Consider the following 23,586-nt stretch of genomic DNA (forward strand, 5'->3'; position numbering starts at 1 on the left):
CACAAATGGTGGAGCGCGAAGACGCTCTCGCTGGAATACAAAATATAAAATCAGATATTCCGTGGAAGCGGAGGGAGTTGAGGCTCTCTGCCAAGTCAGGGGAAGCTGTTGCAGTACTTCATCACCCACACTCACTCCCTCCACCCACCCGCAGGGGACGGAGGTGGAAGTCAAATTATTTTCATTTTCTCTGGCGAACTCCGAGCAAACCCCCAACGAGCGCAACATAAGGTAAAGCGGCGAGCGGGCAAGTGGGAGGAAAACACTCTGTTTAATTCTGATAACAAATATTGAAATACAATCACCTTGCGTTCGACGCTCGGCACAGGCGCACAGACGATCCGGGCCAATCGAGCACCACGAGCAACAGCATAAGGTATGTGCTGAGTTGAGCAAACGCCCCCCCCCCCCCCCCCCCCCCCCGAGCAGCAGCAGCAGCAGCAGCAGGTGTGGGCGAAATGGCCCCACACCAGCGGGTCAACAGAACCACTTGGTCTCTGCCAGATTTCGATTTCGACGAGCCGGGCACTTGGGCAAGCAACAGGCCACGGCCAAGTGGAATGAAGGCACCCAACATTACTCAACATGATTTGCTTGTTGTTGAAATCCGGTGCCGCCTGTTTGAACCTGCTCCAGCGAAAGAGAAGGAGAGAGAGAGAGAGAGAGAGAGAGAGAGAGAGAGAGAGAGAGCAGGAGCATATCTTTTTCATCTCGAAATGGTCCGGTCCCGCGAACTGGGCCAGCTGGCCGATGGTGATGGTCTTTGCGCAATCGAAACCGGCCGGTAGGTTTCGGATTCGCTTTTGTTTTTTCTCTTCGCAATCATCGCCACTTGACTCCAGCAGCTACCACGTGACTCCAACACGCACTTCATTGGTGCAGGAGACGAATGGAACCCTCTTGCTATCTCGCGGTAATTAACGTTTGAAGCATCTCATCATTTGCGAGCGAGTGAGCGAATGGCCATAGCGACGGTTTGGCCAAATCGTTGATAAGTGGTTGGCTTTCCTCGGTGTATCCTCTGTCAACGAGCACTCAAGCCCTTTTTTTCGTGCGAGTAAAACCCAAGCATTTTTTTTTTGCTCGAGTTCAGCATCTTCCTTTTTAAGATCAATTTATGAAAACAATATTCCTCTCTCTCTCTCTCTCTCTCGGCTATAGCCTCGAGCAGCTGTTTGTGATTGTGGGGAGACCCGAGTCCTGGGCCAGAAAACAAATAACCTTCCGCACCGTTTGCAATATTCGTTGATTCGATTCGATGAACTGTCGCAGGGATCGGTTCCTATCAGACTTCGAACGCTCGAGCGGATATCGATCGATTTCCGATTCCACGGACGGATGGAACTCCCTCCCGTACATTCGGCACAGCAACAGGCTCCTCGTTGTCTCGACGTTTTCGACAACGTTTTCGAGGCGAGGTTCACCACATACGTGACCAATCGAATCTAAGGAGATGATGCCGGGTTCCAGTTTTTTGCAAAAACGCCTCACGAATGAAAGGGATTTCTTGCCGGGGAGACGAACACTGGAACCAGGGCGTTGGTCCTTTACCAAAAAGGCCATATGTTTCGTCTCCTCTCCTCGCCTGAAAAAAACCTCAGCACTAAGGCATATATTTGCTCTCCGAAAGGGACAGCGGGGGGTTTGTGTTTGCCCCCCCATTGAGGCGCCTGCTGACTCACTATCTCTCACAGTAATGTGGCCGGTCCCCGGACCGGGTGTCTGACGTGCCAGGCAATCTCTCGGCAATCTCTCTCTCCTATGCATCCCATCGTCGCACGCTGCTGCTGCGTCCGTGCGTGAATGTTGTTTGCAGGGGAAAAACAGGCACGTCCAAGGCACGTCCTACGCGGATAGTATCGTGCAAGCACCACAACGTGCAACGACCACAAGAACAACGGTCACAACGGGCCGCTAGCGGCTCCTATCAGTCTCTGATCGCACCACCTAACGCCGAAGCTGATTGAGCTTAAGGGCACGTAGAGCACCAACTGCCGGAGCCGGGAGTCATTGCAGCTGCAGCAGCGTGAGGTCTCTACAACCCTAGATCAGCTTACACCTGATAAAGGGCGCCATGGTGACGATGCTTCTGGGTGCTTGCATAATTCAGTCCCCGGCAGTGTGAGACACGCGGTGGTACGCTCGGTATCTCCATCTGATAAGAGCATCGTGGAACGCGCGACCCACCATGGTCCGACGTGACGCCCCGGCACCCGACCGACCAATCTATTCCAACTAATTCCACAACGAATGGTGCTCAGTTCGGGACCGTGATTTATGCTGCGACTATCGAGGTGAGGTGACTCGCGGGAGCAACACTACAAACACCGAATCGACGGCACCTGCCAGCTGATCTGGTGAGGAATCTGGTGAGGAACATCAGTAACGGGCTCTCTCTTCGCCCGCTTCGTCCATTGGTCCGGGCAATTGACTCACGAGTTCATGTTCCGAGTTCTTTGCTCCCTCGCCAATCTACCTTAAACAACGTACACAACATTGTATTGAGGCGGGGGAATGGCTGCACGACGACTCACTTAACCCCCGGGGGTAATTACTGTGCCAGCGTTCTAGCTCGAGATGAAACGCCCTCGGTCTAGCCACCAGAACGACTGCCAGATCGGTAATTAAGTGTTAATTTTCATTCAGTTTGCTCTCGTCTAGGCCTCTACAAACTTGGGGCACTACCTTAAGACACCTTGAAGGTGAAGAAACATTCAAGTCCAGGATCTAGGCCCCAGATTCCGGCGGCTCACGCATTCATGTGGCAGGAACTAGCGCTGGAAGCACGGCCAACAGATTGATTAACTCACCTAGCGTCCTGTCAGTGGAGCAAAATTTCGAGGAACGTCAAGTCGAGGCCGCTGCTCCGGAAGACTGGAAGGGCCTTTTTCGGGCGTGCATATTTTATGACACTCCTCCTCCTCCCCGCGAAAAAGCTCGTTATCCTTCCGTGAGTGCACCCTGGAGTAGCCTGGATCCTGGATACATCGCTCTGGATAATTATCCGGGCTGCCACCTTGGGCGAGAACTCTTGTACTGGGTGCTGGCGTTCGCACGGCCAAAGAAGCAGGGAACAGCAGCCTCTTTAAGAACTGGAGCAACAGCCATTCTATTAAACATTCACCATTCCCTGGATTGAGCCTGGAAGTTTTCCTCCGGAACATCCCCGGAGGAGAGTGGGACCATAACAAACGGCGGACCAGCCCCTGGAAACAGCCCCCTTTGCCCAGCTCTATTGTTAGCAAACTCCTGTCGGATGCCTACGGGGTAAACAGGAGTTTTCGCACGAAAACAGATCGATTCCCGGCTCGCGGAGGGGCACTGGGCCACAACAAGCGATCCGTGAGTTAAATTATGATGTTCGCGTCCTTGGGACGACGATTCACGGCACGGAATTCAATTGGCCTGGTTCCATCGCTTCGCTTCCGATTGCTTCCAACGATTTAGTAAACCTTTTCCACACCGACCTTGAGTCCCTAGAGGGGGCGGCGGACAGTGGGAGGTCCCCTTCATCTGTTGCTACTGCTGCTGCTAGCGAGGGAGTGAGTGAAAGAAGCGCGATTTGCCACGCGATTGGCAATATCCTTTCACCTCCGTTAATCACATTTTCACCGTCGTTCCAGCGACATTGCGTGAGACCGTTCAGGCGCTTCACAGAACTGGCACACCGGAAGCAAACTCATTACGAGCGAAATGAGTTTTCAGCGCGACTAAGCCAAATGGAAGAAAGCACAGTTCGCACCGCGGAATCACGCTGAAGCCTAGCTGTGAAATGTTGTTCTAGGATAGGCATTCGAAATCGCGAGCAAATTCCTGCTAACGACCTGCTTGATATCATAATTGAGCGAAGCAATTTCCTGTTAAAAACAGGACGCTTTCAATTTTTGAACTTTGACCCACTTGGAATGCTAACTCAAGGTCGTCAGCTGGTCTAAAGGGAATAGATTCCGGGTTAAAATACCTAAATTCTCTCCATCTGGCTCCGGAGATTCATTCTGCATTCTTCAAACATTCAACCACATCACACGATCCGTTCGACTTCGAGAAGGATATCGCGAATCGGAATAATGCATTACCGAAACATGGAAAAGTGAAGACGAAAGCTTGTATAGGCATTGCGGATTGACCAGAACTGAGTGCCATTCAGGTGTTGCTGATTGAATGATTCACATGAAAGCTCTGGCACACGATACAGGCTTTTGCATGAATGATGCATCATCCTTTCTATGCCATCAGGTACCATCAAACGGTACCTCTAGCAATCAATCTAGCTTCCAGCACTAGCAAATGCCACCAAAGAGTCATCTAGAGTCGATGGATTTGGAGTGTTTTTTGCCACTGGATGGTCCTGCGATGAAAAAAGGGGTCCGTGGGCAAATGAACTCTGCTGGGACATTCCGGACCATCCTGTAGGTTTCGTGTAGAGCAATGGTGTGCACTAGCGTTTGGTCGGATTCTGACTATCCGAGTATCGAGCCTAGCTGGAGTGAATAATTGGATTATCGCCAGATCCAGAAGGTCCAGCAGCTCTACCGTTCGTTCAACTCGATTCCCTAAACTTCCTCTTCGAAGACAAACTCTGGGGCAATCAAATTGAAACCAGATTCGTTGAGTACACGCTGGTACTACTCCGTTTCAAATTTCATTTTTACTTTTCTGCCCATGGAACGAGGTGTCTTTTCTTTCATTTAATCACTTAGCAAGACGATCTAGACGCACATTTCATCTATTTGTGTTCTTTTCGGGGAGGGAGGTGGTGCTGGAATAACATCCATCTTTTCAGGAAACAAATGACAGTTGCTCATTCCATGTCGTAACTCATCTCGGAGACGAGTGGGTCGCTGTACACAAGCCGAAAGCTACGCTATGGCTGCGGCCTAATGAAAATGTAATGCTCCGTTGAGATTACCACTTCCTGTGAAGGAGAAGCGTTGTAGGAGGGGCGGTCTCCAGCTTCCTGACCACGACCGCACATTAATTACGAATGTGTTTTCCCGCGAACACAATGGTACGTGAGTCAACCAAGAAGGCGACGCCATTGCCGGCTCAATTCGTCATCAAAACACCGTCCCTTCCCTCCCCAGCGAGCAGGGTATTTTGTGTTTTCCTAACACCGAGGAGCAGAGAAAGCCTCTGCTCAGTAACAGCATCCCATTTCCGGGCTCCAGTAACTGAAACAACACAGCAGATGCCTGTGCGTTGAAAGCCCGTTTGGTGATACGGTTCCGATCCTGGCATCCTGGCGCCATTACCCTTGGAGAGAAGAAAAAAAACGAGAAGAAAAGCCAAAGTTGATTTGAATGGAAATGGAAAATGGAGATATTGCAAGTCGCCAGATCGGCGATTGGATCGACGAGCGCGGCCCTTTCTCTGGGGATAGCGAATTTACGTGGCCCTGGCCCTTTTGCAAATTGGAATACCGACGAAAGCCCTGTCCAGCTCCCATGGGTGCTAAGTAATCTCTTGCTACGGAGAGTGGCGGGATAAGAGTTCCGAGTTCTGTATTTCATCCCCAGCACGCTGCTACGTTCGGATTCGCTTTTAAACTCACCAACTCGATCCCGCTTATTCCCCTTAGTAAGGGCCAATTTTGTAAGGAATCCCTTCCCTTTTCAAAGCTCGAAGCGCTTCGAAAACAATCCCCAGCAGCGGGGGCCCAAGCACACACCTTGCGCCTGTCCGATTCGGACCCTGGATGGAATGGGTGGACGGGAAGAGATGAAGTTTCACTTCGTTTGCCCGACTTGAAGAGGATAAAGGATCCGTGCGGAATACCTTTTTCAAACGTCACTAGAACATAAAATGCCTATCATAAGTTTATGCTTTTATACGTTCGCATGTCCACACAACACGCTTGTGGTTTGATGTTGAGCGCGCAGGGCTCGCGCTTCAAGTTTCCACAGAGTGTAGGAAAGTTGATGATTTGATTTGGCAAAGAGCGAGTGTGCCAAAGGAGGAGCAAAGTTTTGTTAGCGAGCAAAATCTGTTGTTTTCCCTCTTTCTCTCTCTCTCTGTCTGTGGTGAAAGCAAAGTTTTCCATCTGGAACCGCAACAAACTGTAACTAAATCTAAGCTCGTACTTTGACTCACCACCCCCTAGGGCCTAGACACTGGTGCCAAGGCGCTGTATGGCTTATTCTGTCGTACTTTTGTCATCATTATGAAGCACACAATACGTAGACCTTTGCATAACGCACGGTGTGACCTATCTGTGATGCGTCTTCTAGCTAAGTGATAATCCCAAACATGAACTTCACCATCAAAACTCCGCGACGAACATGCCATCACCGTGGAACCGTGTCAAGCGTCTAGCGACATCACAAACAGATTCGCCGGTTCTTTCCAAATGGCTGGCACTGAAGGCGCTACTTTTCCGACCGACAACGCTTTGCCATGTGTGAAAGTTGTCTCATTAGGCGCCAGTCTGGCTGAACGTGGCTGCTTCCTTGCTCAACATCGCCGGTGAGACCGGGCAGGGCAAGCACCGTTATCTAGATGCTTGTCATCACTTCATTCGATGTATCAGTGTACGATCGCCAAACTCACTCCACTGATGGCATCTTGGCAACTTTGGCAACCAATTTTGGGTCCTAAATACCCAAATTCGCTCATTGAATGTCCTGCTTCCGACACTTCATTACATCGCTTCGCAAACGCCTACCTCAACAGCAGACAAGTGTTCGGTCATTCGGTTGCTGGTGGTGACGCAGAAGAGGACGCACTCACCACAAACTTCAGTACCGTTTATGCTGCCGGTAGACCCAATGGCCACAGAGAAGCGAAACTTTGCGTTGAACGATTTCATCTTCGAAAAGCAAATGTAAAATCCCGACCAAGGGCGGTGGCCAAAGAGCTTGGCCATGTTTTTTCCCAAACAATCGGACTGTCTAGAAGGGAGGTGCACCACCGGTCGAATAACTGTTTCATTAGATGTCTCCACGGACAAGACAGAGAGACAAAGAGAGACACAGAGAGTGCATGGAGGAGACACATGACTTGATTCTGGTTCGGGGGGGAAAATTCAGAACAAAATTTCAAGCACAAGCAAAAAGGAAAAACTGGAAACTGAAGTATAAGCTCTCTCTCTACCACTCCGACGAGCTGGATGAATGCCTGGAAGCGTCACGATGAAACATTTTTTTAAGAAAGCTCTCGAGGGCGGGCGGCGGGCAACAGGCAAATTTCGGAATCGGATCGTCTTCACTTTTCCCGTTTTCCACGCTTATCTTGTTCGGCCAGCCAGACAGGCGCTGTGCTGGTTTGTTTGTTTGTACCTTGGTCTGGCTCGCGCAGACGGCACACATACGGCCCGGAGGCGACACGTTCCGTGATTGTTCCCCGTGTTTGATATCTGGTGTGCCGGTGTGTCCCGGTGTGTGTGCAGCCAGACAAATACACAATTTATTTAATAATGAAAATTGTTCATCTCGCCCAAAATGTCGCCCCACTAGCTGGTGGCTCACTAACGAGCCGGTACTTTTTGGGACGACCGGAGCGTAATTGACAAGTGGGCCATGACGGATTGCCGTCCCGCTCTCTGCAGTCTGCTGGCGTCTGCGTCAGCTATTTGGATTCCTTCCAATTAAAAGTCCCCCAAAAATGGCGTCATCCTCCTTCTCCTCCTCCTCAGCTGCTATTTATCGTGTGAGACGGTTCGGTCCTCGGTTTTAATCGGATTAGAGATAACACGAAACGCGGGGCCGTTGCTTTGATCTCGGAGGCATCGGAAGGACGGGAACCGCATGCTGCGATGCTGCTGCTGCTGCTGCAACTCAATGGCTCTATTCCCACGCCAGTTTCTCGAACCCAAAAAAAAACAAACTTGGTCCAAGTCCATTAGCAGTTCATAAGCCGGGAGAAGGAGTGGCTCCACCTCACGCGCTAACGATATGAAGTGACGATCCGATAAACGAGATAAGCCACTAAGGGCTGGCTAGGTTCCATTTCACCTCGCGATCGCCACCGGCCATCGTTGCGATGCCAACGAGATGTGGCTTCAGATGTGAACTCCAGCGAGACTCTTGGACGTAATCCCTGCTTCAACTTGAAATATGAGCCCTGGAGCTTGAGCATCAATGGTGGAGCTCTTGCCTTTCTCCCTCTCTCTCCCTCTCTAGTCGGTGCATCTTAATCCACAAGCTTCATGGCTCATTATTCATTCATCAACCATCATGCCGACGACGCCACGGATTGATGCAAGCAAGGACCAGGACGCACGCACGCCATCCCTTTAGGGGACTCCTCTGCTCCACCTCCGCAGGAAGTGGGAGACGAAGTTCATATTTTGATGTTAATTTAATCCCATTTGCGTACAACAAAGAGATGCAGAGCGAGAGAGAGAGAAAGGGAAAGAGAGAGGCGGACACATCAGGCACATCTTGGCGCGCGCGCGCGGGCGGGCGCTCGGTGCGCCCACGCTGTCTATCGAATCTCCGATGCACATTGGCGCATGTCGTCAATCAATCACCAAGGAACTCGGGGCGGTGGGGCCCCGTTTGCTTATCTTACTTTCACGGCAAAGGCGCACCAACCGATGGCTCAGGAGGAGGAGAAGGAGGTCTATTCTCTTTCTTCGTCTTGGCTGTCATATCGATGCGTGGCCAAAGCGCTGAGGTTCGTTGGCTGACGAGATTGATTACTTGCCCGATGAAACCAGGGCTTTAAAGGGCTCTAGCTGGCTAGCTGGCTGGCTGTCTGGCTGTCTGGCCACGCAGTACATATGTCTTGACCATTTGGCTCAACTAACTGGCCGACCGGGATAGCCCGGGCCCTGGCCTCCAAGCGTGTGAGCTGTTTGTGGCTTTCGTCAGCAGCAGCAGCAGCAGCAGCAGCAGCAGCCGCCGCAGGGATGCATTACACTGCGGTGCTGCTGTTGTCTCCGGTACAATGTAGTTAGCGGTTGCAGTCTCGCCATCACCCACCCCAGGACAGGACAGGGATCAACAGGGGTGAGAAACCTAACTCCGGTGGCAGTCGATCGATGGCCAAAGGTGCCGGACGGTGGACGGTGGCTCCATCAGATTCATCTCGGGAGAGCGAGAGCGCGAGAGCGCGTGAAGAGAAGAAGCGTTAAATGCCTTCAAGTGTGTCCACTCGATCACTCTCCGATCCGGCTATAAGTGGCACTGGGCGATGCCGATGGGTTGCCTGTTATGATATGTGGCACCGCACCACTCTCCGCTTTCTTCTCTTCCTCTTCTTCGTCTACAAAATGCTTTGGGAAGAGTGCTGGAGATGAGAGATGTAGTTAACGCATTAACATTACAACAGCAATGGGGATTTTAATGTTGGAGCGATTACCACGATTCTTTTGCTGCCCTTTGGGGTGGCAGATTCAGAATGGAATTCCCAACTCCCTGTGATCCTCACGAGAAGAACCAGCACTTAAAGTCGAACAACTCGCCGTCATCATCGGAAGCTCCTCGTAATTTTATCCAGAAATCCAGTTTTCTCCTCCAAAAACCGAGATCCGTTGCGCAACATCCGTGCCTCGCCCCCCTAAATGAGTTCATTATGAGTCGCTCAGGCTTCGGTATCGATGGTTGTTGGCCGTCGCGACGGCTAATCCGTTACAACGGATTTGATTGATCGATTCCGCGTCGCTAAGCCTTCGCCCCCCGAAAAGCAAAACCATCAATCGAACCTGGTCGGCCCAGAGACGTTTATTTGGCTCTATGCTGCTGCTGCTGCTGCTGCTGCGCTGCTTGTCCTCCCCTACCACTCCTCTTCGCCACCTAACACACGTTAGCACATTTAATCATATTAATCATCGGGCCTTTAACATCAATCACCAGGTTGCCAGCCCTCTAGTGCAATGGCACGCAATTGAAGCACACCAAACGACTCGCTACCTTCTCGCTGCTCTCCTTGGCCACCTTCTGTGCCATAAAATGCCCGAAAAAAATGCGCTCCTCTTACGTGGTGTAGGTTATGTAAATATGGTGCCATTGAATTGCTATGCATTATGCTCCCGCTCTCTCTCTCTCACTCTTCCTCTCTGGGGGCCAGAGTACGGGCTACCGATTCATTCATGTCATGCCGGGGAAGCGCAGCATAAAGAGCAGCACTGCCAGCAGCATCAGACTGGTGCTGCTGCTGCTGCTGCATCCTCCAACGGGAATGAATGAGAAGCGACGAAGCGACGAAGCGACGAAGAGAAACGTCGGAGGATCGCGTCGAACAAGATAACAAGCACAAAGGGCAACCGTGCACAGGCACACCCGGGGATGATGGTGGCCGAATTTTCTCACCAGCCCCTTTTTTATCGGTCTCGTTGGTGAAGAAGAACGCCAGCAGCAGCAGCAGCAGCATCATCATCATGACCTATGGCGATGGCTTTCTCGACCTGCCCTAAACTTTTCTCTGCTTCTCTTTCACACCAACAGGAAGAGGGCACGGGAACGTTGCACATGTCGTGCACATATAATGTATGCTGGATTCATACAGACGACGACGACGACGACGACGACGTGAGCGTCATCACGAGCGCATTACATGCAGCATCGAACTGCTGCTGCTGCTGCTGCTGCTACTGCCGTCTGCCAATGCAATGCCATGGTTCGATCGGATATTGGTTCAGCTGTGGGTGAACACAATAACGAAGCGAGAAAAAAGGGGGGCTCGAACGGAACGAGTGAAACTCGAGCTGCAGCACCAGAAGCAGCAGCAGCAGCAGCATCAGCAGATGTCAAGAGAGATCAGGACTCACGGGACTCTGGCTTCACAAACGTTGCGCTCACCAGAAATGCAATCCGTCCGTTGTCTGGTGTGCGTTGTTTGAATTTGAATTTCGTATGCGAATCCACTCGATTGTTTTCCCTGTTTTCATCATAAATAATTTTGAAAAATGGCTATCAACCAATCGACTCCCAGGGCCGGGTTTGCCAAATTTGGAACCGGGCTTTTCGGTCTGACCTGACCGCGAGAAGCGCCCAACCGAAAGCGCGATGCAAAAAAAAACAATGGACGGCGGACTCGTATGGCGCAATCGATCGATCGGACTGAAACAGAGAGAGGAGAGACAGAGAGAGAGCACCAAGCAACGGCCAGCGCGGTACCGTCCGATTACATCTCCTACATACATCAACGTGCACGCCGGGACCTCAAGCTCAAGCTGGGCCCAGCTGCTGCTGCTTTTTTGGGCACCCGATGGTGGTGCCGTCCCCGTTGTTCCTTTTCATAAATTTATGAAATCGACGATCCACCCCCAGCACGGCGCAATGCGGTCCGACCGTTCCGATTGTTTCCTCTTCTCCCGGTTCCGTCTCCCACTACACCGAAATGACCTGGACCGTTGAATAAGTAATGCATTCAAGCGTTCGCTGGTGGTCGATGATGCTTTGGTGGTCTGGTGTGGTTCGTTCCCGAAAACATCAAACATCCGTAATCCAAGAAGTGCCGGTTGGTGTTGAAACATTTGTTGGAAGTTTCTGTTACGCCCTTTCGAGCAGAGATAGACACACTTTTTCGTGTTTGTTACACGATCTCAATCGTGTGAAGCGAGCGAACCATCGTCTGCACTGTAGGATCGTATCCGGATGTTCTGTAACCGGGACGCCCCTTTTTTTTCAAAACACTTACCTCCGCTTGATGATAGGGGATGCACCAGAGGACACTGTTCCTCTTCATTTCCTCTCTTCTTTCTCTCTCTGCTATCAACAAGAACACCGTAACGACCGACACGAGCGCTGCATTGCATCCACACCAGCGCTCTGCTGCATTGTTTGCCATCCTTACTTTCAGTTCAGTTTGTCAATATTGTTTCCTCCCGCCGGTCCTGCTTGTTCCGGGCTCTGTGAGTTCTTTTCCGTGTGTTCTTTTTTATGGAACTACAGTTCCGATGGCCCCCCGGGGAACCGCGGATGGATGGTGCATCTTGTTTAGATCATTTTTCAAAAGCAGCAACAACATCCGCGCCGCCATCGCCACCGGCGAAAGTTAATGATCTGGTTCCGCGCTTTATTGGAAGGCGGTGGCGGGAAGGGAAAGCGCACCATAATGATGAGAGAAAGAGCTGATTAGCAGGCACAATGCAGGAGCGCACAATAAAACCCTTTGTGGCGGTGGAAGCATTTGAAAGCATCCGGGAAGTGCGCGACAAAGCATGGTGACATCGTGGTCACGCCGTGGTGTCAATGTTGATAATGGCTGGCTGGCTGTGTCTGCACCTCGCTGTTGCTGCTGCTGCTGCTGCTGCTGCTAATCCACACGGACAGCAGTGGATGCCAACCACCATGCGGTTGACCTAGTAAGGGAGACCCCCTCGGGAGCCAATGGTGCACTGCACACCGAGCTGCCATATCTGGTGGCCATCGGCAGCTCATAATCAGCTTGCATCAGGTCGTGGAACTCGGATGATCAAACGACGATGCACCAGCAGCTCGATGGTGATGATGAGGATGATGATGATGATGATAGGGAGTATGTCGCACTCATGCTTCCAGCAACAGCACCAGCACCAACAGCATCGTTCGCGACACTCTTGACAGCTCACGCTGTTTGACGCGATCTAGCAACCCGCGGTGCGACTGGCGGGGACGATCTTTTGATCTCTGTATCGCGACTGTGGCAACCACGCGGTTAGAGGGAACCCCTTCCTAATCGAATAAATGATATTTCATGCTGCGAATGTAATTTGCGCCATCTGGCCCCTCAGTTGGGTTCGGAACTGACGACTGCAATGCGCGATGAATTGGCTAATGGTACTTACACACCACACCACTCTCATCATGATCGCTATTGCACTGTTGGATCGCTCACCCGGAGCGACACACCATCGCTTCGCTTTTCTTTTGCCCTTTTTTGGGCCACCAGTCCCCGAACCGCGTGGGACTTGGGCGCGATGTGCGAGATGCGAAAGCACTCCATGGCGGTATTTGTTTTTTTTTTTATTTAGCCACCCTTCTGGGCACATTTTGCGCATCGACGAGCGTGGGCCATCATCACATCACTACTATACGTGTCCCAGCATCTGCAGCAGCAGCCGAGGAACGAGATGCGGCCATAAACCTTGGTGGTGCAGTTGAAATCGAAACGAATTGACAGATCGGCACCGGACTGGGGCCGTAGTGGATTACTTTATCCCTCGACATCATCATCATCGGCAGCAGCGCCACCATCATTCGATGGCCTTTTTTGTAACGTGTTCTGCGGGCGTGCGTGGGGCACGAAGGATTTGTGTCTCTTGAGGGTCTCTCTCTCTCGTTCTCTGTCGTTTGGATCATTGCCGTTGATGTCGCTGCCACTTGGAATCCCTCTGAGTCATCATCCACTGCGTTGATGATGCTTGCGGGGCCTCCGCCACCGTGGTGGGAGTTTCTTTTTCGTTTCACAATTTGCTGCCAATTTTGCGGAGAGAAACTGACAAATAGTACTGCGCCCAACGGCGACGACGACGAGACCGAGGGCGTCTTGCAGTTTCCAGTCGCGCGTTAATGGAGTTTGGGGACCCGGGGGGAGACCGTCACCTCATCAATTCCATTTTTGCCATTATGCAGGACTATTTGCTATTATGAGCACTCTCGTGGGATAAGACTAAGCTCGAGCTCGAGCGGAGAGACCGCAATTTGTATCGGAATACAATGTTGTTTGTAGCGAATCTTTCGACTGAGCGAACAGGAAAGATGAGAGCAAGAAACATCCAACAGAACTTTGTGGAAGAATTTGAAATTCAGAATTAGTGGAAGCTTCCTGGAAGTGGACTTCGAAGACTGTCTCGTGTGCGTCATGATGTGGGTCCCTTGCTGAATATGTAACTTTCTTTTGGGGGAGACCGCTCTCAGCAGGAGGTGCCAGACATCGGACTCCGGACGGTGTTCCATATTTCATAAAGCTCCGAGAGCAACAGCGCCGAAAGGGTGACCCTCAAGCGTTGTGTCCTTGACGCTGGTGAAGGTCTTCACACAAAAAAAAAACGCCAAGAAAGGCAAAAACAGAGAGGCAAAAAATTGGTTTTGGTCTTTCTTACGACCTGCTGCTGCTGCTGCTTGATGATTCATTTGTCTCGAAAACAACGACCACCCCGGGGGAGGGTTCAGCATCCTACACGCCAACAGCTTCACATCTGATGCTCGTGCGATATGCTGCTGGATTCTTCTTGAACCTTCTTTCCGCGAACGAAGGATGATTGCTTTATCGAACCTCGATCACAACCGGCAGCATCGTTCACCGTTAAAATGATCACCCCGATCAAAATTGCATCCACTTGCATCTCCATCCCCTTTGGGATGGATCATAATCCACTTTACCGAAAGCGATGCTGTTGCTGTTTCTCAAATTGATTAATGAGTCAATTTCGAGAGCCCTCAGCACACGAATGGCGAGCGATTCATTAACGTTGGAAGGATGGACCCCCTATAAACACTCCACGAATCGGGGTGCACAGTAACCGAAAGGGATCACCAGACACATCCTTTTTTTTTTTTTTTGTTGGAGATTCCGGAGAAGCCTTTCAACTAATTTATTGCACAGCTCAACTTTAATGGTTGTAATGAAAACGCGTTTTTTTCTCGCAGGAGAGGAGGAACAGACCAAACACAAGTGTTTCACAATCAACTCATAATGGCGTTGCACCGAAAATTGCACCGTTTAACCCTCCAACTTGGTTTCGATCCATTACATCAGAGACGGACCCCCCCATAAACGGAGCAGGTTATCCACCGGTTTTCACTGCATCACGATCACCCCAATTTTGCTCTGTGTTTGTTTCTCTCCTTTAAACGACCCACCCGACCCCGATCCCTCTCTTTAAGGGGTGGCCTACAACAGATTAAACTGAGAGGGGACGGCCGAGAGGGTGTCTTGTGTTTTGCCAATTTACTTTTAAATTTATCTAATTACCAGCGCAGCAAAGGTGGTCAACCTCACCCTTTTTCTGAGGGGGAAGAGGGTGTTGCTGAGGGGTGCAATCGGTTGAATTGATCCTTTTGGATCACTGCGCCAGAGGGCCAGTTACCGGTTAGTAGACGACGACGACGATCGTGCTAATTGCTCCCCGAGCATAATTACGCACGAACAAGTCAATCGATCGCCGGTCACGTTGTCGTTGTGGCCCCCCTCTGCCCCCCTTAAGGAGTGCTTGTAATCGAAGCGTTTATGTAATTTTTAATTAATTTTCAATTACCTTCGCCCACGACGCTCACGACGACGACGACGACGACACAGTGTCTGTCGAAAACCGCGTGTTTAATGATTAATCTGCATACAGAGACCTCAGTCTCGACAGGGCCCTCCCAGTCAAGTTCCACCCTCGTTCTGCGTCGTCTTGGAGGTTGTGCCGCTACAGCCTTTAACCGGGAATGGAATGGATACACCCGCGGGGCCCAGCAGCACCAGCACCAGCACCAGCAGCAGCTAATAATGATTATCAAGATGGATTTCTTGCCATTACCGGGCCGCACGAAAGCGCTAGTTTTGTGTGGTGTCCCGTGTGGTGCTGGGGTGGTGGGATTTTGCGCGAATCTTTGGCCACTCTCTGGATGGGAGTGATGGTGGCTCTCCATCGGGCGGCCGCCCATCAACACACTTTAGCGTAATTATTCCGCATTCATCTTGGAAGCGAACTCGCTCTCTCTCTCCCTCCCTTTCCTCTCGCGTTCCGGATGGAAGTGGCCGACGAGGCCACTCGCACGCCACTCCCAAACACGGGTAGCAGCATCAGAGGTCTGCGGCCTCAACCAGTCTGCCGGTCAGAGAGGCCTTCGGTATGGCTTTCCATACAAAATTAGCCGCCCCGGTAATCTATATTTAATCATTCGCCGCTGCTGTTGCTGCTGTTGCCCTTCATCTCTTTGCTGGCTGGCTGCAAACGAGGTGGAACAACCCAACCATTACCCCAACCCAGCAACCCCCTTTTTTCTCTCACCTTCTTTCGCTCATCTCCACCGCGGAATCGTGAAATCGTGTCGAGAAGCCTTCCTTCGGCCAACAAACAACCAACCAGTCAGCGAGCCAGTCAGCGAGCCTGCCAGCCACGATGATTGAGTAGAGTAGAGGCACAGGAAGCATGTGCCTGTGGCCCTAGAAAACTAACCTTTCCCAACCACGCCGGTGGGTGGAAGTTAATGAAAAATTTACCAACTTTAATCAGTTTTCTTCGTTCGGTGGGAGAACCCGTGACCGGATGGGTGAAAGAGGGGTACGAAAGGGTCCGTGCTAGGCCTCATTGGACCTCGGGGGGAGGCGGCCAAAGTTTATCCATAAAATTTTAATTGCAAACGATTTCGATCAATATCCGAGCACAACATAACCCTTCGTTCCATTCTTTCTTCTCCAGGATCACCCCCTTCTCGATTTCAGCGCGCAAAATATGAAGATCAACGCAACCAAGATGGCCACACCGATCGAAGAGAAAGTTGATCAGAACCTGAAGGTAAGTTCCGCGAATTTTATGAACTGAGTTAGCGGCTAGCGAACAGATGGACTCACTTTGCTTGTTCTGGCAGACGCGCACCGGGATGGTGATGATAAGCGATGGCAAAAGTAAACCGGAGCTCGCCCGCCTCCACCTGTCGATGGAGATGATCACGATCCAGCGGCAGGACACGAGCACACCCGCACCAACGCCGACCAATGCGACGCATCCACCGATTGAATCGAAGGTAAGGGCCGCTTCGACACTTTGTCATACTAGCCCACCCAGCGTGTTTGCTGCGTGGCAATAAGCGATAAGGAGACGATGATTTAGGTCATTGGTGAGCATCATCGGGGGGCAAAAAAACAGGCCCTGGATTTGGCCAAAGCGGTGGCATCAAACAAGCAGATTAGCGAGCTACCGAATCGTACGCTAGGGTCTCGTTAGCAAACCACATTAGACACGTTAGTACGAGAATCGGTTCAGCAGTTATCACGCAGAATTGTGACTCCGCGATAGGTCATCCGAAGGGTCGACAGATGCAGGGGTTCCCTGTGAGCCCTTAAAATAATCTTAAGTTGGGCAAAAACGATCTCAAAGTCCAGAATGAGACAGAGAGTTAAAGCGAAGGTTAAGTATTGGGTTGGGGAAAAAGAAATCCATAAATTTTAGAGTGAATGGCATTAGTGCACAATATCTCGCAAAGTATTAGAACGAAACTTTTGTTGAAAAACGGACATTTCACTCTAAAAAATTACTGCACTGTATGTTATTTTTACCATTCGCCAGTGAGTTACAGCAAAACAATTTCAGTACATTTCACACTTTTGCTTCGATGTAAGCGAAATCTCAAGTAAGAAGCCTGAAATTTTACATGGTGTTGATGGTAAGAATGCTTAACTTCTGTTTTGCCATTTCTGCCTCGACATTTTTTATGTTAAATATTATACAGCAGCGAAAAACTCGCCAATATGACAAAAATACTGATAGGTAACGGGAATATTAGTAGTCAGAGCCTGACCTATTAGCTAAGGTGCAAAGCAGTATTAAGTAATTAGCTCGAGATTTGGAACCAGATCAATCGACGCCAAAGTGCATGATGGATGGAATTTCCATCTGCTTAATCTAGATGAAACGGAATCAAATCAAGCTGTTTTTCAAAAAGGATAGCGATTCGTGATGATGAACGGATGCCATACTACCATATTGTGCCAAAGGATCGTGCTAAAAGAAGGTTGAAATGACTCATATGGTGACTAAACCTCCAAGAGCCCTACTTATCAGTGTATTTGGAGGTTTCAACTCCCATAAGAATTTTCATGGGCTGTTTATCCAGTCAAACACTGTCATGATCTGGATCGTTTAAAGCTAGCGATTGACCAGAAATGGCCAGAGTCGGTCAACAGAAGCGGTGTCGTGTTCCATTAGGACAACACAAAGCAAAGCTTCATAGGAATGTTCCAATGCATCCAAAATTTAGTTGAAATCAGGCATTAAATGTTTATCATCTATTTTGTGCATTACAAAGGGTCCATAATGGTAAGAAGCTGAATACAAGAAGTGCCCCTGAAAATTGATTCCTTTAGTTTTTCCGATAAAAAACGAATCACGTAGGGAAGGATGATGGTGAAAACTTGCCACATGAAAAGCCAGAAAATTATCCAACAGAACACTTGACATTTGATGTAAATCGGATCGTGGGAAATGTTTTAAATAACGTATGAAACAATGAAATATCTTGTTCCCTTTTCGCTTTCCACATTCCGCAGGAACGTATGGTGCAGATCACCCGGCAGAAGGTGGGTGGACTGGGCCTGAGCATAAAGGGAGGCGCCGAGCATAAGCTGCCGATACTGATCTCGCGCATCTACAAGGACCAGGCGGCCGACGCAACAGGTCAGCTCTTCGTTGGCGATGCCATCATCAAGGTGAGTGGTTTTTGGGAGGGGGTTGGGGGGATGTCCCTAGAGCGAGGGTGGATAAATCTTACTGCCAATACTTACACCGTAGAGGTAGTGTTTATGCTGGCGCACTCACTTCCTTGCATACGCCGTACTTGCGAACGGAACTTTATTCAAGAGAAGAGACAAAAAGGAAATATTCATGAGCCCAGAGGCGCCCCCGGGGGGAGGTAGGCAAGCAAGAAAATATTACCAAAGAGGGGCGAAGATGTAGAAGAGGAAGAAGCGGTGAAACATGCTGGAAGTGAAAAGTAGGCGCCCAAATCATGGCGTAATTGCGTTAGCAAAACATAAAAATACCTTAACTGAATCTCCTCTCAGCTGTCGAGGCGCTAAAGGAAGGTGAAAAAGATCCAGGAAAAGAAGGCGAGGGGCGCAAAAAACCTTCTTCCTTATCTGCCAGTCGTTTGCAGATTTCCTTCATTTTCTTTTACTGCGCCTGTTCAAGCACAGAAACAGGAACGTTAGACATTTCCGTCGGGCCTATTACGGGTCTTTGTTTCGTGTTGGTCCTTCCTTTTGAGGTGTTTTGAGGGCGAGTACTAGCAACCAGGGAACGGGTGGCAGTGAGGCGTCCACGAAATGTGCCTCTTAATCCTCAGGAAACAGACCGTGTGGTCGGATGCTGAATGTGGCACACAAAACACCCCGGCAGACTGGGTCATCCTGTCGCTGAAAGCTAACCCTCGACCATGAAGCTCAACGTCCCGTGGTCCATTGCCAGGATTTTCCATTTACATCGTGCCATTTCACCTTGCTGGCTGGCTGGCTGCCACTCCAACCTGGCGCACTCTCGAGCACAAATTAATTAAAAGAACATTTTCGAATTCCATGACACGGTCCAGTTCCCGAGGCCCTGGGAATGACAAATTAAAACCAAATCCTTCTCTCTCTCTCGCGCGACGCTTGACCGTTCTGTTGGCCATTGGCCACCATCGTGCATACTTAAAACGAAAAAACTTTCACCACCCCCGGGGTAGTTAGAGGGAACCAAAGAAGGAAAGCTCTGCTTTTCCACGGAAATGGTACGCCGGGCGAAGCAGGATTAAATGAAGTAGACCGCTTTTCGCGATGTCGCTCATCGTCAGGATGAGGACGATCCGGAGCTTACCTTTTTACCGGAGTTTACCGGATAATGGGTTACCCATGTTGAGCTTGTAGTACCAGCGAGCTAGTCAGCTCGTTGTTTCTCGTTTGAAATCGACGTAGTACTTGCGTGTTGTGAGTATCGACCATAGTAGGATTCGTTTCTATTGACTTTTCATCAGGGATTTAAGGCAAAGGTAAGGTTGTGACCATTGGCGACGCCAACTATTCGTCACCCTTAATCCTGTACCATTTCAGTTGGATTCTGTTTGTCCATCAATCAATCGACAGGACTTTACCCTGTCAAGCGATCTCTCATTTATCTCACGTCCCTCGAGTCCACCTGCTCACATCAGCTGTATCTATCTTCAGTTCCGGGGACATTTTATTCCGACGTAACACAAATGAAACCATGTCCTTCAGCAGCATGTCAGCGGACCACTCGCTGACCACCACCGCAGCACATATGCTACGAGCAGAGTTTAATTAAGTTAGCGTTCGAATATGTGACAGCATGATTGCACCCAAAGGCCCCCTCCCCCAGAGGGCGGTAAATGGCCGGCCACAAAGTGACATCACTCGCATCGGAACCATTTGACATGTGGTACAGTGCTCTCCGCTGCGTGGCCGCTTATTAATTGAGTTCCCACGATGAAAGGGAAGCGCCACAGGATCACAAGGACCGAGGGCCGAGGGATTGGTTCTGGAACGGTGCATAACGGAAGCTGCTGTTGATGGTGCTGCTGCTGCTGCTGCTGCTGTGGTCATGTTCCCAGGGCATCATATTTATTTGAAAACTTGCGAAAAAAAATATCCTTTTTCATCCTTTGAACCGGGAAACGGTTTTAACTTCGGTCAGTACATGGTCAAGAGAGGGGCACCAACATCAGACGGGATGGGATACAATCTGAATCCTTTATTTTTAATTTTTAATCGAGTTGTGTGTTGAAGCCACTCCTCAACCCGCTTGTCTGGCTCAAGTATCACACAGGTAGCAGCACCAGGATAAAAATGGAGGCCGGATACGGTCAGCAGGATGTGGTGTTGGTTGGTTTGCCTTTTTATTTAAAAAAAAACCGCCCATTCATTCATCCCCCCTAGTCTCAGCGGTGTGGTTTTCGAGGGTCTAAAGGATCAACGAACCAGATGCAATCGGAGTCTGGGCAAAAAAGGCCCTACGCCATCACCGCGGTCAGATGGAAAGTTGCGGGAACCGTTCCTAATTAGATTCCATTCTCTGTCCACTGTTGCTACGCCATTTATGTTTTATGTTGTGTGTGCCTCGAGCAATCGGATTTTATCTTTTTCCGTTTTCCACGGCTGTTCCACTGGCAACAACTTACTTCACTCCCTGTGCTACTATGATCGATCGAGCGAGATACAGGGGAGAAGGGCGTTTGTGTTCCTGAAAGTGACGAGGATAATCAACGGAAACGGAAATAGTCAGGCATCGGTTTGAATATTTCACCGGCACTAACCGGAAGCGGAGGATTTCGTAAATTTGTAGGTCAAAGCTGGCGACTGGCGTAACGAAATTCGCTTTGTTATGCAAAAACATCCCCCTCGCGACCACCCCTTTTAATGCCTTCACCCTCCCACACGCTTTCCCTTTGACTAACTTGCTTCCTTTTTCATCCTCTCTCTCTCTCTCTGCCTGCAGGTGAATGGCGAATACATTACGGCCTGTCCGCATGACGACGCGGTCAACATCCTGCGGAACGCAGGCGACATCGTCGTGCTGACGGTGAAGCACTACCGAGCGGCGACACCATTCCTGCAAAAACAATGTAAGTAGTGCCCCACTCTCTCCCTCTCTCTCTCTCTGTGGGTGGATGGAAGTGGGAAAATGTTTTTATCGCACCGAGGGGTCAGTCAAATCATGCTGAGCGCGCGGGGAAGCACATCAACAACAACAACAACAAAGTGGAAAACGAGCCACGGAGCTGGCCATTGCACCGTTGTGGTGGCTCGAGTGTGCTGAATTTCAGTTTTTTCCTCTCCTTTTCGCCAACTTGTTTCCAAAAAAACGCTCCATTTTGCACTCCGGTTGCTCTGGAACGCATTTCCATGGCAACTTGCCGTCGGAAGCGTAGAAAAATAATTTGTAGAGCAGCTCGAGAGAACAGAGAGGCTCCTCGAGTGGAAAATGGGGGCGGGATGCCACTGTCCTGGGCCCCCGGTTGTGCAATTTTAGATGGAATTATCGTTCCTCGTTCCGCTTGAAGTGTGTTCCGCGTGGACTGCACTTCAAGAAAAGTAGAACAAACGTTTACCCAAGACCTCAAGGCTGGTAGCCTAGGCAACGTAGGCAGCGATGAGCAAGAGTAGCCCTGGCATGGTTACCATCCATCATATAGCAGCAGCGCCGAATCGAGTGGACGGTGAACATTTCGACGAAATTTAATATTCCATTTTATTACCCCCCAAAAAAAACGGCCCGTGCCACACCCGTCCCAGTGAGCCGCGAAACTCCGGAATCGGACAACGATGCAACGTGCGCGGAGCTGAAGGCGGACGAAAACTGGAAATCGGTCAACAGCAGCCGCCCGGTGTCCATCAGCTCGGAACCGGAAAATCGATGGATCGACCTAGTGTCCGGTAAGTCCCTTGCCAGCCCCTTCACTAGATGAAGAATTGCTTAATGATGATGACCTTTTTCTCGCTCGATCAATCATCATCATCATTATGTTTCACGTTGCTACAGTACCACTGATGATGGCGTACGTTACGCGGTACATCTACGGTACGGACAAGCTGCGGCCGAATGCGTTCGAAGTGCGAGGACTCAACGGTACCACGACCGGGATCATCCACTGTGACGATCTGGCCATCCTGAGCCAGTGGCTCAAGTACATCACCGACAATGTGGTCGGTTTGACCAATCTGCAGGTGAGTTCTGATAGAACGCGCAATGGGTCCAAGAATGTCTGTTAATCTATTCCCCTCTACCAGATGAAGCTGTTCAACCGCAACTTCCCAGTCGGCGAGCGGATCGAGTATATGGGTTGGGTGAACGAGGGCGTCATCAACAACCACATCTCGTGGCAAAGCTACAAACCGCGCTTCCTGGTGCTCAAGGGTACGGAGGTGATGCTGTTCGATTCGCCGCCCCTCAACGTGACCGGGCTGACGAAGGCAACCGTCGCCTACAAGGTCTACCAGACGATGTTCCGCGTGGTGAAGGAATCGGAAACGGTCGATTGCCGGCAGCACTGCTTCCTGCTGCAGAGCTCCGGCCACGAGCCGCGCTACCTGAGCGTCGAGACGCGCCAGGAGTTGCTGCGCATCGAGAACAGCTGGAATGCGGCGATCGTGACGAGCGTCATCAAGCTGGGCGTAAGTTCTTTGCACCCCAAGAAGAATGACTCCGAGAAACTAACATCTTCCTCTTTCTGCCAGCGAAAAACGTTCGCCGTGTCACACCACGGTAAGACCGGTGGACTGACACTCGACTGGCAGGCTGGCTTCTCGCTGACCGAGGGTGCCGATGCGGCCATCATCTGGCAGTACAAGTTCTCGCAGCTCCGCGGCTCCAGCGATGACGGCAAGTCTAAGTTGAAGCTCCACTTCCAGGACCACGAGACGCGCACGATCGAAACGAAGGTACGTCCCTCCCCGAAGATGGCCACACGCTAGGCCACGGCTATCGCAAGAGAACTTTTTATGTTGGGTTTTTGTTTTTTCGCCCTTTTTCCGTCCCGTTGCACGGGGTTCCGGTGTTCGATTTTTTGCGCTTTTGGTTAGCAATTTGTCGCATTTGTAGATTTAATTTCATTTTTTTTTTTTGTTTGGATGGATCTCCCGGTGACATTTTCCTTTCGATAACATAGCACCAGTAGATCCAAAATCCCCAAACCCAACCATTGCCAGCGGCCAATGCTGTCCGCTGCTCAATGGTTGTGGTTTCGGGGGTCGCGAACACCGGTTTGCTTTGAGTTTCACGTTCCAATGCATCGAGGTTGTGCGAGATTTTGTATGTCCGTTTCTGTTTTTGACAAGTTTCTGCTGCTTCCTTTTTTTTTGGTGATGAGCGCCAAGTCGTTTCTAGAGTATTCCGTTCCGTTTCGATCCGGCGTTAATGCTAATTTCCCTCTTCTCTTGTTTGTTTCTTTCTTTTTCTCTCTTTTTCTCTTTTTAATTCTCACCCCGGGCCACCCGGGTTTTGCCGGCATTCCATCGTCTTCCAAC

General features: G+C 50.4%; 1 protein-coding gene across 3 annotated transcripts in view; it reads left to right on the forward strand.

Moving 5' to 3' along the window:
- Positions 1-23,586, forward strand: part of LOC126577340 (gamma-1-syntrophin) — a 41,043-nt gene that overhangs the window by 12,400 nt on the left and 5,057 nt on the right. For 2 of the 3 annotated variants that reach the window (XM_050238869.1, XM_050238871.1), the window contains exons 3-10: positions 16,274-16,369; positions 16,443-16,598; positions 18,121-18,279; positions 21,059-21,185; positions 21,856-21,996; positions 22,103-22,287; positions 22,351-22,734; positions 22,798-23,001. In XM_050238869.1, the coding sequence (XP_050094826.1) occupies positions 16,307-16,369; positions 16,443-16,598; positions 18,121-18,279; positions 21,059-21,185; positions 21,856-21,996; positions 22,103-22,287; positions 22,351-22,734; positions 22,798-23,001 (1,419 nt within the window). In that variant the 5' untranslated portion in view covers positions 16,274-16,306. The remainder of the gene's footprint in view (positions 1-16,273; positions 16,370-16,442; positions 16,599-18,120; positions 18,280-21,058; positions 21,186-21,855; positions 21,997-22,102; positions 22,288-22,350; positions 22,735-22,797; positions 23,002-23,586) is intronic. The other variant, XM_050238870.1, reaches the window with a different exon arrangement.

Source organism: Anopheles aquasalis, chromosome 3 (genome assembly GCF_943734665.1).
Source record: "Anopheles aquasalis chromosome 3, idAnoAquaMG_Q_19, whole genome shotgun sequence".
Classification (NCBI taxonomy): Eukaryota; Metazoa; Arthropoda; class Insecta; order Diptera; family Culicidae; genus Anopheles; species Anopheles aquasalis.